The sequence below is a fragment of the Sceloporus undulatus genome, chromosome 2, assembly GCF_019175285.1.
Source record: "Sceloporus undulatus isolate JIND9_A2432 ecotype Alabama chromosome 2, SceUnd_v1.1, whole genome shotgun sequence".
Classification (NCBI taxonomy): domain Eukaryota; kingdom Metazoa; phylum Chordata; class Lepidosauria; order Squamata; family Phrynosomatidae; genus Sceloporus; species Sceloporus undulatus.
The window spans coordinates 117,248,706-117,265,679 of record NC_056523.1 but is presented as its reverse complement, the minus strand read 5'-3'; the positions used below and the strand labels follow the sequence as shown (position 1 = coordinate 117,265,679).

At 36.9% G+C, this 16,974-nt stretch overlaps 1 protein-coding gene across 1 annotated transcript in view; it reads left to right on the top strand.

The window, feature by feature from the left end:
• LOC121920391 (teneurin-2-like) overlaps positions 1–3,487 on the top strand; it is an 89,804-nt gene extending 86,317 nt beyond the window's left edge. Inside the window, exons 3-4 of the mRNA XM_042447526.1 lie at positions 421–713; positions 3,398–3,487. Coding sequence (XP_042303460.1) covers positions 421–713; positions 3,398–3,487 — 383 coding nt within the window. The remainder of the gene's footprint in view (positions 1–420; positions 714–3,397) is intronic.
• The last annotated feature ends 13,487 nt before the right edge of the window (positions 3,488–16,974 follow it).

Genomic DNA, 16,974 nt, shown 5'->3' with positions numbered 1-16,974 from the left:
TCTATCTATCTATCTATCTATCTATCTATCTATCTATCTATCTATCTATCTATCTATCTGTCCATTCATCCATTCAAAGAGATCGTGTAACACCTTTGGGACTAACAAAGGTACTGTTAATCTCAAATGTGCTACAAGATCCTTTTGCATACTGATCCATACTAATGTCCTTAAGGCTATGTCCTTAAAGTGTGTGTGTGTGTGTGTGTGTGTGTGTGTGTGTGTGTGTGTGTTTGCTATACTGCTCTGCCTGAACAGCCTTGCCAATAATCTGCACAACCTATTTCTATACATGTAATATTCTGCATGAATGGGAAGGTAAAAAAGGTCTGTTACTTTCTTTTCAAATCAATTTACATTTAAATTTTAAAAGTGGTGTCAGATTTTAATTATCCCCTTTCCCTCTTTTTATTTTCATAGGAACTAACTTCACCCTCGCTGAACTAGGAATATGTGAGCCCTCTCCCCATCGAAGTGGTTACTGCTCAGACATAGGAATACTCCATCAAGGCTATTCCCTCAGCACTGGGTCTGATGCTGACTCAGATACAGAGGGAGGAATGTCTCCAGAGCATGCCATACGACTGTGGGGGAGAGGGATTAAATCCAGGCGCAGTTCCGGTCTGTCAAGCCGTGAAAATTCTGCCCTTACCCTGACTGACTCTGACAATGACAATAAATCAGATGAGGAAAACGGTAGGCCTGTTTATCCAGTAAATTTCATAATGCACATCTGTACTTGCATAAGGGGTGTCAGATCCTTTCCATAACACACACACAAAGTTTTACTTGACCATTTCTCTTGTGAAATAAAAATAAAAATACCAAAACCAATTTGTGATCTGAATGAAAGATGAGCAGTTCACAGACTCTTAGAATATTGGACTGAGAGGTGTATTAGCAATAGCAATAATAATAATCATCATGGGATGTTCTAGAGAGGGATTTTTAAAAAGTCAAATTTCTAGCCCTCATGAGAGGCAGGCTTATGTAACAGCATGGTCAGATATCTCTGTTATCTGTTAAACTTCAGATCAAAATGGCATAATGACTAGAATATAAACGTTTCAAAAGTTTGCTATTATAGGTTTTAGCTTTATTTTGAAATTGGATTGAAGTGGGGGGGGGTTGTTGTGTGCTAAAGATCATTTCAGAATATAACTGTACTTTATGCAAAATCAGATATCATATCTGCACTGAATAATGTGAACGTCTACTGCCTATACTAAACATGTTTTTAAAAACAGATTGGAAAAAAAATGTTACTTATATTTCTAACATTGTATTATGCAACATGTTTGATACATTCATTATACTATACTAAACGGTCCACTGTTCTGGCCACTAATTTCTCTAGTTAATTTCAATAATGCACAAAGCTGAATCATAAACTGGATCATAAAAATATTTGTCTCAAGTCACTGGTTGTTTGTGTATTGAAATTAAATTCTGAGGAAAGTGTCAAATTTCAAAATTTCAAAAATACAGATCAATATTTTTTATTTATGCAACCAGAAGATGAAAAGAACAGCCCTGCTTATTTTTTAAAAAAATCCATTAGGAAAATAGTCTCTATACTTTACAGGTAATTTTACACTGTATAGTCAACAAGCAGAGATATTAATGTTAGTACATATTTCAAAAATCCTGTTCATCTCAGGAGAATCAATGTGTGTTTTCACACCACTGATTTTTATAAATTTTGGAGATATATTATTATCCAGATTGACAGTTGCCTCATAGTTTCAGTACCGCAGAATGGACACTAACAAAGCTATCATTAATTTCTCATGCTTTTGCCCAGTAATATTTTCCTACATAATAAATGCCATGTCTTTCAGATCCAAATCAATAACCTGTTAGATATGCATCTCTGAAAAGGAGTAATAGGAATCCATACTTTGTATAGGAGGGGGGCTCCTTTGTACAACTTCAAATTTTCAGGAGACATGGGTTTTCTTTCAGTCTTTCTTGTTCTTTTTTAAAAGGAATTTTATACCGTTGCACCTGCCCATGTGAGCATTAGTTGTGATGAATAGTTTGCACTGAATCTATTTCAGGTACTTAGAGGTTTTCCCCCCTTCCATCCCATAGTTCAGCTGCTGTATTAAACATACTTAACAGCTCTTAAAAAGTGGCATTTTGATACTGAATGCTAATCACAGATTATATCATTCCACTTCAAAATAATAAACTGTCAATTTTCTTTTGGTATTAAATCAATTTTGGCACTTTCCTGTACATTTCCAAGTAGCTTAGTGGAAGCTTAATTGCAATAAATCACTCTAACACGAATATTTTTAACACTGGTGCTCCTTCTAATTCACACATCAGGCTTTTTGAGCATGGGGGGGGGAGAAACCTCTTCACTTTTAGAGCTAGTAAGACTGAATTCAGTTTTAAAGTAGAAAAATATGAACCCTGAAATATGATTAGGTTTGAATTGTGTATTGATTAACCAAAATATGTTTTGTAATCATCATGCAAACTCATACACACACACACACACACAGAGAGAGAGAGAGAGAGAGAGAGAGAGAGAGATGGGAAGGTACTGGATACCAGGCACACAAAACCATATATTACTTTCTTATCATCATCTCATAGTATTGGTAGAAAAATTCATCCAAACTAGATATATTATTCTGATACTTTTCATATTTTTTATTGTTAAAAAGTATCTACACCAGTGATCCAACCAGACTTTTACTTGTTGCTTCTGATCAAAACTACACACTATACAGTCGTCATTCCATTTTTGCAGGAGATCTTTTCCAGACCGCCCCCCCCCCCCCCCGTGAAAACAGAAAATTGCCGATATTCAAGCCCTATTGATTTGAACGGCAGCACGCGCGGCTCATTTTGTTCCCCTGGACATGGATTCTAAGTCCACGAAAACAGAGGGGTGACTGTAATGTTGCCATGTACCTACTTCTTTTGGAAGCTACACCTATATTGCCAAGAAATTTAATAACTGTTCACCACACACACACACACAATTGTGAGTTTTAAAGCCTGAAGTTTGTGATTTGTAATTGTAGGAAATGTCTAGAGAAAATGAACCTGATGACTTCCAGTCCAGGTACTTACAAAATTAATGAAACGTTTTGAGAACACTGTGGCTTCTTTGTATGTGCCACATAGAAAGTGTATGTAGCAAACAGTTAGTGAACTTGCATCTGTAGAATTTTTGTATTTCTACATTACAGTCTCAACTAAAAGGACAAGCAAATATGTGTATGTATGTATGCTTACCTGGCATAAAAGTCAAGACTTTAGACAGTCTTACATGTTATGCTTGCTGTAAACTCCATCTGCCCACACTTTAACTTACACTTAAGTTACAATTTCCATGCTCTTTGGAGTGTAAATAAATAAATCTTATGTTAAACTGCAGGTATTTGACACTAGAATACAATTAGAGTACCTGCTAAGTGAAACTTCAAACAAATTTGAAAGCTCCTCCTCATCAAGTGTAAAAAGGTAAAATCATTTCAATCAAAATAGCATAATGAATTGGAAAAAGAGGTGATAGTTATGTAAAGCTTGTTACGTAAAAACAAAGTTTGTAGTTTGCTGACTCAGAAAACAGACTTCATCAGTTTGCAATGTTCAGATTCACTTGAAGGCAAACACTAATTAGATTTTAGCTGATTTTATTTAAATCAGCTATAATATCCCAGATAGTGATGGACAAAAACTACCACCACCCACTTGATTCAAGATTGGGAGGTATATACCAACTGCTGTCTCATAAGGTAAAACATACAGCTCTTTTTGAAAAACAAAAAAGGGAAATCTCATTGTGCTCCTAATTAACAATGTGACAACCATTTGGAAAGAGTTTCTCAGAACAACAAGCACTGATTTATCCATGTGGAAGGCCCTGCAGTCTACACTTCAACTGCCTTCCACTACCTTCTTTGCCTGACAAAATATTGTACCTTCCACTACATTCGCCTTCTTCCTCTCAAGGGTTCCCAAAGTCTTGGTTGTTAAAAGAAATGGCATATAGTGCAGTAAAGGCAGTGAAGGATGGATTCCACTTTGCTGGTTAGCATACTGTTGAGAAGATCATGATGTCTTTATGTCCTGACATTCTCCTATATTTCCATCAAAGGGATTTGCTGGAATGCATTTACACCAACCACTACTAGTCTTATACCTTTCTCTGTCCAGGGTGTGAAGAAGTTAAAGGTGGGTGCTTCAAGCAATCACACTTTGAGCACTGGCAAAAATCAAACCCCTTTGGGTGTTTTTGCTTTTGTATGAAAACCGTAATCAGGAATGGGGAGTTATTTTTGGATGCTTCCTCTGTGAACCTACTAAAGGATCTCAATATTTTGAATTTTTAATAAGGAGGAACCTGAAGGTTCCTGTCACAACCACTTTATTCTCCACCACTAAGTTTCTTTGATGACAGCACCCTGGGCTTTTTTGTCCCACCGCTGCCACTTGATAGTCACCAGGACCTGTACTTTTAACACTATTTTTCTTATTAATTTGTGATCCTGCCTCCTCTTTGTGACTGTCACTTTACCCCCAAATACGTTTTGAATTGTTAGTAGCATGGTAAGTATTCAGGTTCCAGATGACTTTTTCTTGAACAACAATAAAATTTTATTTCAACAACAGTTTTAACAATGTTTTATGAATTCATCTGTTTTATACACTTGTAACTGTTATGGGTGTTTTTTTTACACACACACACACACTCTCTAGAGAAAATTGGTTATTTTTACTTAAAACTCACACAATCTTTGTATTATCTTCCCTTCTCAAACTCTCTTGCCAGCTCTCTTCCTATTGGTTATTGTTAGGCCCATCTCTGCCAGATCTCCATCGTTCCTTATTACAAACTGAACTAAATGTACTTTCTTTGACAGACTATATTGGCCTTATAAGCAACAATCTTTGGGACTGTGTGTGTGAGTGTGTGTGAATGTTTGTATTCTGTATATTGGTGGTGGACAAAACTTGTTTTACAGAACTTCATCTGCAGTGTAAAATTTCTATTCACTAACAAGCCAATATTGACAAAAATTAGGAAATGACATCATGTGAGATTAGAGTACCTGTTTTCTGACCTAAGTATGTATGTTACATATAGAACATCAAAATTCACTTTAACAAAAAGCTTTGGAAAGGTGTGTGCAAATCATTGGTCCCAACTCAGTAAGTTGGTACTTCTGGTGTTTTTCACTTAATTTCTCTCCTCAGTATGCAATTTGTTTGCATGTAATTGCAATATATGCTCAAAAAATTTGTTGTTTACACCCACTGGTATATTAGTGCCCACCATTATTACAGTGTATTTGGAATTAAGGCTTGACATAGAATATTTTGAGTGCATTCAAACTGTTTGATTGCTAAGACACAGGGGACTAAATTCAATTTTAGTCTCAGCTATGACAGATCAGTTGAAATGAATGGAACCTGTTAGATGCCTGTTACATTTTGGTAGGTTTACTATAGTTAGGACTAGCATTGTACTTAGCCCAATGAAATTATATGGCCTCTATGCAACGAACTCCCCTTCCACAACCACATTTTCCTCCTACACCACTTTCTGCTTCATTTGTCAGACCTTTTGGTAATAACAAAGGAGATGAGTAAAGTACCTACAGTGCTTTATAAACAAACAAACAAACAAATAAAGCAATGTGTCCTAGTTTTACTAGTGCTTGAAATATTAAGAGGGAAGTGGGTACAGTAGACACAGTGTATTACCAAAAGAGAGGGCACAGTTTGGCATAAAAGTACTCCAGAGAGAGAGAGAGAGAGGTAAAATTAGAAATCATTATAAGTTCAAGACACATATATAGGGTTGCTGTACTTCAAATTGTTTGCAGGATAACACTCAGTTTCTAGTCATGCCACTTAGTATATATCTGGACTACCAGCTTGCAAGAGTGAGATTTTGGGTTAAAATGTGCAGTTAGGCCCTGTACAAACTGGCATTTTGTGCCGGCCTATGGGCAGAGTCAGGGCACAGCGTCCTGACACTGAATACCCTAACTTGGCCGCCAGGGCATCATGATGCTACACGTCATTCCAGATGGCACACAGCACCATGATGCAACTCTGATGCTGCATCCAGATGATGCAAACAAAACAAACAGTTTCATTTATATACCGTTTCATACTGAACTAACAGTGTCTACGTGGTTTACAACTGTAAGCTAATTGCCCCCAACAATCTGGGTACTCATTTTAGAGACCTCAGAAGGATGCAAGCCTGAGTCAAGCTTGAGCCCCCTTAGCTGGGATTGAACTTGCAACCTTATGGTTTTGAGTCAGTGTCTGCAGTACAGGCATTCAACCACTGTGCCACCAGGGCTCCTTTGGTGTGCTGTCACAGCTATGGCATCCTTTGGAGAGCACAAAAAGGAGCCACTTTTTGTGGCTCCTTTTTGCGCCCTCCAGAGGCTGGATTGAGGCTGCAGCGTGAAATTGCCACAACCCTGATCCAGCCAGGAAAGAGGTGGCCTCCCGCTGCCCCTTAGGGGCAATCTGGATATCCCTTATTCTTCTATCCAATTGTTTTCTGGAACTAAAAAGCTGGGCCTGCCTTTGAGTATGTTTGGCCCATGAGTGAAGTCTCACAAATTATGATTGACATTTATGACCCATTCACTCTCAATTCTGAAGCAAGGAAGGGGAGCATAGCAAAGGTGCAAAATGAGACAAGGAAGGGTACAACTATAGGGTGAAGAAGTAGGCATTATGAATTACCTGGTAAGAGAAAAGAAAAGGAGAAAATAATATCTGTGGTGCACTTGGTGAGTGCAAGGAGCAAGATAGGTAGGTGCAAGGGAGGCCAAGTGCAAGGTAGGAAGAATAGTGGTAAGTTTGTTTTTGCTTTTTTTCACATTTTTCATATTGACACAGAGGGCAGACACTCTTAGGCTTCCTGTGATGCTTTCTAGATATGTAAAAAATATCAATAGCAAAGCAACAACAACCCTATTGTGATCTCATGAGAACAGCATTAGAAAATGCCTGACAAAATGTTGTTTGTCGTTGTTATCATTTTTATCATCATTGTCATTGCTGTCATCATCATCACGCTACGAATGTCATGGCCACTTCCCATGGTTCCTGTATCACTTTTAATTTCCACAACAAATCTGTGAGGTAGATTTGCAAAGAGGATGTGATGTCCCAAAGCCACAAGTTAAACTGCAAGGATTTGAACTGCAGTCATAGAATAACAGAGATGTAAGAGACCACAAGGGCCCAACACTTTAAGGATTACTCTATACCAGTGTGTTTTGTTTTTTTCAAAACAGTATTTGAAAGTATTCAAAATGTTAAAAATTGTACCAGGCATAATCCTTCGTGGTTGAGAAACTGCAATGGCTAATGTGCTGAATTGCATAATTAGAAATGCAAATTACCAATATCTATATTTCTAATAATTTGCAAATTAGATGTCCTTTTTTAAGGGGCTGACATATGGGAACTCTCAGTATATGCTTCATCCTAGTGAGAAAATCTGTGGATTTGCTGGCCTGCATCCTCATTTAGCCTACTGTCTTACTACTGACTTTCAATGGGAGATTTCAAACTCTTACTTCTGATTATTATTTATTTCTATACAGTACTCTGTACTTCACACAGAGGATAACTTCAATACAGTACCACCCTCTAACAGACTTTTAAAGAGACCATTGTCCACACTAGCATTGGAAACATAATTATTTTAATATCAATGGTTTCTGATCTCTCTATGATGGGATACAGACCGCCCCTTTGAGGTGGCCTGCACCCGCCCTTTTCCCCAATGGATCAGGGCCTCAGCTGCCACAGCGGCAGCCACTGCTTTTCCTGACCTTGGGGAAGCGGAAAAATGCCGCTTCCCTACGGCCTGAAAAGGGGTGTCCTTGGGGCTTCATGACCCAAGGACACCCTGACAGCGGCGGGGAAAGGGAGAAAGGGGCCACTCGGCCCCTTTCTCTTTGTATCACTGGCATGGCTGTTTAAAGGCCGCGCCAGCAATACACGCAGCTGAAGGACCTCCGAAACGGAGCTCCTTCTGGTGCCACTGAAAGGGTGCCACAAGCGCCCTCCAGTGGCACCAGGACATCACGTCTGCGCCGCATTGTTTGGCTGCGGCGCGGCCGTGACATTGTAATGGCAGCACCCATGTAGAAAGGGCACCGCCATTACAATGTACTAGGGTTGTGGGGCATCTGAAAAGGGTGCCCTGAGGCAACCCTTGTACGTATCCAGGCCAGTGCTTTGCGCCGGTCTGGATACCGCCTTTGTCACCATCATTGTTACAGCTGCTGCCACAACCAGGATCTATGCAAGTCCTAGAAGAGTCTTTCTCTTCTCGTGGTTCCTTAGGGAAGGACAAAAGCACAGGATGAGGGGCAGATAGCAAAGGGGTAGGCTGTTTCCAATTAAGTGCTTAAACACCTTTAACGCAGTGCCGTTAAAAGTATACTGTGGGTGGATTCTGGGAGAACATTTTCCAGGTGGTGATAAGTATAAATAGGTTAACACTTTAACAAGCTGGATGATCCTTAGCAAAGCAATTTTGACTTTTGAATGGAGTTATTTTTAATTAGATAGGTATATGCAAATGCCACAACAATTTGGTTAAAGCCATTTAAAAAAACATTGCAAGAATAGAGATACATTTATAATTGGATTCTGACAGCCTATTTTTAAACAATATGCTTAAATTCAAAATGTACTTTTCATTTTCATACACATATGAAATGGATACCTCTTAATGTCACAACAACACTGAAGTAAAGTTCAGGACAGATTGGTTGTGTTTCACACCACATCAATTGGTAATAAAGAAGGGGAAATAGTCTTATTAAGTATTTCTTAAATTCCTTTAAAAATAAAATTATAAAAGCAGAGACAAAGTATGAACAAAATAGGGCTGGAACAAGTTGATGCACTAGACTACCTGAGGTAAAGGATTTGTGGAATTCTCTGATGGGAAATACAGTGAAGATGACTAAGGACTAAATTTACAATGTTATTTTTTATGAATAATCCCTAAATTATTAATAAACACTGAGAGTATGGTTGTGTATCAGTGTTTTAAAAATTATAACCCTCCAGTTCATGTGGCAAAAAGACTGATACGATACCACCAGCTTATACTGTATAGTAGCAAAACAATGTATTTTTGAAGTGTCAAAGCTGACTATTTTGTCAGAAATTTTAAAATGACCTGTCATTAGACATAGGACTGTATGTGCTCTTATGTCTTTTCAACATTCTTGAATGGCTTCCACTTATGAATCTTTCCCACCAGAAATTAAACATAATTATACTTTAGGCACCAATGTCAATGTTTGTACCTTTTGTACTCATTGTTCCTTTTTCTGACCTCCCTTTTCAGCACTTATGTCTGCATCCCCATGCATATAAAATCAGGCATGCAAGTATACACTCCAAAAATACACAAAGACAATGCACACATAAACTACTGTGTTTTTGTATTTATGAACACCATCTGGCACAACCACCTATTCACATTAACAGTACTCACTGGTACCTTCATAATGATAGAAAACAATTTGGGGCAGAAGAGGTAAGGAAAGCAAAGGAACAATTATCTCAGCAAGAACACTGTGCTACTCAGTGTTGCATGAGAATGGAGCAACAGAAGGGCTGCCTCCTCCTCCTCCTCCTCCTTTATGTAGCTGTCACCTATGTGTAAAAGCTAGGGAGTCAAGGGCAAGTTGTTTGTTTTTCCTGGACCTTTGGGTGGTGCATGGATGCTAGTGCAAGACAGGCAAAAGGACACTTCTTTTAAGCTTCTGGACAATGGGAAAGGAAGGCAATGGGTGTGCTGTATGTTTTTGGAATTATGGTCTCATCATTTTAAAGGAAATTGATTTTGTCGGTGGTGTATTGTTTTTAAATAGTACGGTTAAATAAACGTTATGGGTGAAATCATGGGTTTAAAAGGTGAAGTGAGTCAGAAGACAGTGAATATAAACAGGCAGAATATGCCTTTCATTGATAAGAGAGGGTTGACAAGAACATGCAGGAGAGAGCCCTCTTCTGAACCTATATTTGTTTGGCATATGTTCCCTGTTGAATCTGAGACCCCAGCTTGTGTGTAGGCATAATGCCATGTGGTATAGCAGCAGGACAAGGAAATGGGCAATATATGAACATCTTTTGTTTGCTGGAGGCATGAATCACTTTCAGAAATGTTGAAATGTAGCAGCCGAGTGCTAACAGGGAGAAGATTCTTTCTCAACATTAGATTCACTTTCATGGCTGAAAGGATAGCTTGTCCTCAGAAGGTGGTTTTAAGAGATCTATCAGTTTAATTCCCTACAAGATTAGGGGAGAAGAAAATTTACCAACTTGTACAGGTATTATATGTCTCCTGACAAATTGAATTTCCAACAATTATTTCTAAATGTAAAATTTGAAATGTAACAAAAGAACTTCAGCTGTGATAAAATGCATAGTATTTCATTTTATTTTTGCAAATGAAAGAAATATAAATGGTTATTACTAGAATTGAGCCATACTGTGAAAGTCACTGTGAGGGATTGGGGTGGAAAAACTGGTCAATTTTATGTGCAGGAAATAGCATTTGCTGCATATGTAGCTGTTATTTTTGCACAGAAATGTTGCTTTCTGCATAGAAAATACTGTTCCTGTGTAAAAAATGAGAAGAATATATAAAAAATAGAAATAAATCTATCAAACCAAGCAGCTGGGCAATTTAAATGGGATGTGGTACTCCACTGTAGTGAAATTAGTGAACTCCAGCATTTTGTGAGATGCGGCGAGAGATTTTACACTGCTATCCTTATGTTCATGGAGAGGGGCAAACACTCCATTCCAATTTTTACCCAATTGCACCAGTTGGAAAGTGGTTTGTGCTCTCATCCAGTAATGCATTTAGCAAGAATCTGATCTTTGCATCTTCAGATATCCAAGCACAGCTCTCACCCAGACTAATGTGGAAATGGGAGCTATGATTTTCCTTCTCAGAAGTAATTCACACTGATTACAGGTAAGCAGGTTTTTGGTTACAGCTTTAATTGTTCACTGGCCTTCACAAATATCCCAGTGCAGTTCTTGGCACCCATGCACACACACAAAAAAAAATGTATAAATACACATATTTATAAATGTGTTTGTTTCAAATGTTTAGAATAATATATTTGTGGTATATATGTGTGTGTGTCTGTTTTGTGGGTGGGAAGCATGATGGAAGTGACTAACAGAACTACTTTCTCAGAAGAAAAATGAAACAGATATGGACTAATTTTACCCAATGACAGGTGCATAACCAGAGCTCTTTCAAAAATGTAAATTCCAATGAATCTGCTATTTGCCTGGAAAAGAGGATTTTGAAGTACAGAATCTAGCCCTCACACTGACTCCTAAACAGCTGAGTTGTGGAATTTTAACCTTGTTTGAAAGGGCTTCCGGCATGCAGCCCCAGCTGTTAGATTACAGAGAGGAATTACACACGCAGAACCAATCTGTGCTTGTATTTTCCTATGCAACCATAATACTCCTAATTGGATGACAGCATTGAAATCTAACCAGTGTATGCACTCCATGACAGCATATGTGTCCCATTTCGTCTATCTGTTTCTACTGAGTGAGCAACGTGCTCCACTTAATTCAATAGGCCTTATTTCCTAGTACATTTGCTTAGGAATGCAATCTGAATTTTCATTCTTATTTTTCTAGTACCAGCAAGTTACTTTCCTTACAGTAGTTTAAAGATGTGTAGGTTTTCTCTGAAAACTTTTGAACTGTCAATTTAAAACTCTTTAACACATTTGCATATTCTGCCAATAAAGAGTATTTTTGCCAGTATAGCCTGTGTATTTATAATTGTTTTTTTAATCTCCATATTGATCAATGTTGAGCTAGAACACTGAATTAAAATATAAGTGCATAGCCATGTTAGTCTGGAAAATCAGTATGCAAAGGGATCTTGTAGTACCTTGGAGAGTAAGGCTGCATCTGCACTGAAAAAATAACCCAATTTGACACCACTTTAAAAACCATGGCTCAGTCCTATGGAATTCTGGGAACTATAGTTTTGTAAGACAAAAAAATTACATATTCCTCCTATTTATTTCCAACAGTGAGCATCAATGGTTGTGGGAGCTGTTGAATGGCCTAGTGAAAATATTTCTAGTTTCCAAACAGCAACTTTTCAAACAGTTTTATAGATGTGATGAGACAGTCATTCATCAAGCCCGGTGATGCTCATGTCTCAGAAGAATAAAACATATGTGACAAATCCTCCTGAATGTCTTTCTCAAAAGAATGTATTAAAGATGAAATATAAGGATTTTTAGATCAAAAGGATAATGATTTTTTGAAAATCTGTGGTGTATGATAAATTATTCTGAAGGTATTATAAAGATGTATAAAACTGCACTAGGGAATATCCAAGAAAGTTAGTAGTGACTTTGAAATTAATATAGATACAAAGCTAAAGACAAATAGCACTTTCATATATTTGTTGTAAACCAATGATATTGTGTGGTTTTGAAATTCATTTTATAGTCCATTTTCTTGTCCTGTGAGAGACGTGTGCATGCCCACACACCCACAAATAAATTACAGTTTGGGATTACTTCTTGAAAAATATTTTTCATCTTTGATCAGGAATGTATATAGATTGCACAACAATACGACGGACACAAAAATAATCAGGAGAAAGTTAAAAGCTGAGATCAGAGAGAAATAATGCAGTAGTGACTTTGTTCAGAGGACAAATGTTGTCCTTTAACGTCACTCATATCACAGTATGTGATGCCAAACAAGGTAGCTAGAATTATATCACTGTTTTATGCTCCTAGCTTTTTGGAGACAACAATTCACATATTATGCTTTAGAATACTGCAGATAAATATTTGATGCAGATAAATATTTGCAAGAGGACAAACTGCAGCCAGAGAAGGAAGTACAGAGTCCATACACAATGTATTGGGTTGGAATTGGGCTACTTTGTTGAAATAAAATACTACTGAGTAAAGGTAGTGTGCAGATGTTCAACTGATTTCAGTAACAAGCTGATTGGAAAAAGGAGTAAATCCACCACTGCCTCAAAGGGTAGTACTTAAATAGTCAGTACTCCTTCAGGCTACACCAATAATAGTGTTATGCATCTTCATCCTTCATCCCCTCCTGGGACCCAAAATTCAAAGCAAGTAAACTGTACTAAACCTAAAGGCAATCTGTATCTTATGCATAGTTCTCACGACCTTGAGCTGAAAGCTGCAGATATCACCCATCACCTTGAAAGGAATTCCATTTCCTACTCACCAAAGTGGAACACTGGTAATTGCTGCTCCACTATGGGAAGAAAGAGATCAAATACAAGAGATTGGGTTGAATAAGGGTGACTATAGAGTCATCAGCACCAACCCAAAACCGTGGCTTCTAACTGCTTTGAAGCCTGGCTGTTTAGACAACACACGAGGCAAGAGAGGATGGAAACTGAAATGAAGTTTTCATTTGAAAAGAATAACTATGCAGTGCTTGATGCCATGTGGTGCGGAAAGCCTATGGGTGTTGTTGGCCCACCTTTGGAGCAGGCTGTGTGGACAACAGGTTTTTGACCCACTTTCAGAAAACCCAGGATCAAGGCTCCTTTACCTGCTTATCTGTTCTCTTAACTTATTAATCAATTTAATTGCATTAGTTGCATTAAATACTGTGATGTGCAAGAAAGGGGAGGAACCTGATGACAACCTACACCTTCTCCACAACTGGATGAACACCAGAGCCCTTACAATATATGGGTTATTCTCCAGCCAGCCCACTGATGGAATCCCCCCAAGCCCTTTGATTGAAAGTGAGGGCACAGCCCCCAGGCCAACCCTAAATCCTCTGGTGCTGGCCTTCATGCTCAGCACCACAGCACCATGCACCATGATCCTTAGCCCCAGTCTCCTCACCATTGGGTCACATAAATTCAGCTCCTCCCCAACAGTGCTGCACTCCATGGATGTGGAGTTGGGATTTTCCCACACATACCTGCCAGACCTTCTCCTGGATGGTAACATCCAAAACCAAAAGGGCCAAAAAGATGTCATTGTCCAATCAGAAAATGATCTCCAGCTTTATCAGTATGAAATCTTTTCACACTGTTTTTCACCAACTTCCAATAAAATGCAATGACATTGCATTACAAGTTGTTGCTTTGTTGGAAAGTACTCTTCTTCTTCTTCTTCTCTTGAGACAATATTATTACAGTTATTACTACAGTTTATTTATAAAGAAAAGAAAATGATAACAGAAATTACTGTTCGAGGGAAAAAATATACAGAACAAGGTCAAATTAAAAAAATATTTCAAAATTATTTCGCCGAACTCTTTCTGGAGGAAAGAATAGAAAAAAAAGAGTTAGAAAAATTTCTTGATAAGGAAGGGATTAAACCGATTAAAAAAGAACTACAAGAAGCAATTAATAAAGAAATTTCTACACAAGAAATTATAGATGCGATTAAGGGACTAAAAGCCAACAAATCACCAGGTCCAGATGGATTTACAGCCCTATATTATCAAAAAATGTTACCTAACCTAACGGTACCTTTGCAAAGAGTTATTAACGGGATATTAGTTGGTAAAATTCCAGATACTTGGAAATCCTCACTTATCACATTGATTCCTAAACAAGAGAAACAATTGGACGACCCTAAAAATTATAGACCGATAGCCTTATTAAATGTGGACTATAAAATTTTTACAACAATTTTAGCATCAAGATTAAAAATGATTTTAAAAGATTGGATTGATAAAGATCAATGTGGTTTTTTACCAAACAGGCAAATTAAAGATAATATAAGAACAATTATAAATCTAGTAGAATATTGTGAAAAAAGACCAGACAAACAAGCGGCCGTAATATTGTTAGATGCTCAAAAAGCTTTTGACAACATACATTGGGAATTTATATTTGAGATATTAAAAAGGATGGAAATTGGCGAAAACTATATAAAGTGGATAAAAGAAATATACAATAAACAAAATGCTAAAATATTGATTAATGGAGAAAAAAAAATATTCAGATTGGGAAAGGAACAAGGCAGGGTTGCCCTTTATCACCTTTACTTTTTATCACGGCTTTAGAAATATTAATGAACAAAATTAGAAGAGACACACATATAGCAGGAGTCAAAGTAAAGAATTTTGAATATAAAGTACTGGCATACGCAGACGACCTGGCGATTATTTTATCGAACCCAGTGACAGATATCTCACAACTACTCAAAACAATAGCAGAATATGGTAGACATGCAGGATTGAAAATTAATAGAGAAAAATCAGTTATTTTGCCCTTAAATATAAATCAAACTGACTACGAAAAAATTAAAAACCTTTCGAGGTTTGAAATAAAAAACAAAGTAAAATATTTGGGAATAAATATTACAGGAAAGAATTCGGATTTATTTAAGAATAATTATACACCCCTTTGGAATAATATAAAAAAGGATTTGAAAAGTTGGGGGAACCTACAAATTTCATGGTTGGGGAAAATAGCGGCATTACAGATGTGTATCACACCCAAATTACTATATTTATTCCAAAACTTGCCCATCATAAACAATGATAAACCATTTAAAGAGTGGAATAAGGATATAACTAAATTTATATGGGACAAAAAGAAACCAAGAATCAAACTCAAAATACTACAAGATAGTAAAGAGAGAGGGGGAGTTGGTCTACCAAATTACAAATTATACTACCATGCATGTTGTCTCGAATGGGTAAAAGACTGGGTACAGATTAAAAAAGACAAAATTCTACAACTGGAAGGTTTTGATAATGTCGTAGGCTGGCATGGATATCTTCTATATGATCAAATTAAAATAAACAAAAACTTTAATAATCATTTTATAAGGAAACCTTTATTAACAATTTGGCAGAAATATAAACCCTATTTTGTAACCAAAATCCCAAGATGGGCATCAATAAACGAAACCTTCTTTAGGAGAGAGAGGATGAAGGATATGGATTGGGTTAGATATAATGACTTGTTAAAGACAGAAATGGGCATGACTAGGATAAAAACAATGGAAGAACTGACAGAAGAAGGTTTCAAAGTCAATTGGTTCTTATATAGACAAATTGTAGAAAGATATAAATTAGACAATAAAAAATATCAAATAGAGAAGGAAGACACTACATTTGGAAGAATAATGACGGAGAATACAAAACATACTATTTCCAAGTTATACAAATTGTTACTGGGATTAGAAATGGAAGATGAAACTGTAAAACAATTTATGATAAAATGGGCACAAGATTTAAAAACGCCAATTTTAATGGAAGAATGGGAACGGAATTGGAAAGTAAGGCTGAAATATACACTTAGCACAGAGGTAAAAGAAAATTATCTAAAGCTACAATATAGATGGTATATAACCCCAGAAAAATTAAATAAGATAGATAATCAAAATAAGAAAGAATGCTGGAATTGTAAAGAAAACAATGCAAACTATATACATATGTGGTGGGAGTGTAAAAAAGTCAAAACCTTCTGGCGACGAATACATAAGGAATTAGAAGAAATCTTAAATACAAAAATCAAATTCGAACCTGTTTTTTTTCTGTTGGGTATGGTAAAGGATGCAAAACTTGAGAAAGATTTTGGAAAAATTATTTTTTATATGACAACAGCTGCTCGGATGGTGATTGCAAGAAGATGGAAAAGTAAAGAAGCCCTACTCATATCAGACTGGTACTTGAAAGTCTTTGATATGTTAGAATCAGATAGACTCACAAATATATTGAGGGATGGAGAGGAGCGAAGATGGGAGGGAATATGGGCACCCATAATAGAACATTGTAAAGAGCAAATAAAGAAAGTACAGAAGTAAAGAATAGAAAAGAATTATAGATAAAAATTTAGCACGGGATAAGATTGTTAAATATTACTGGTGTACTTAATGTATATAATAAGATGAGTCAGGTTTGGAAAACAAAATAATGACTGATAGG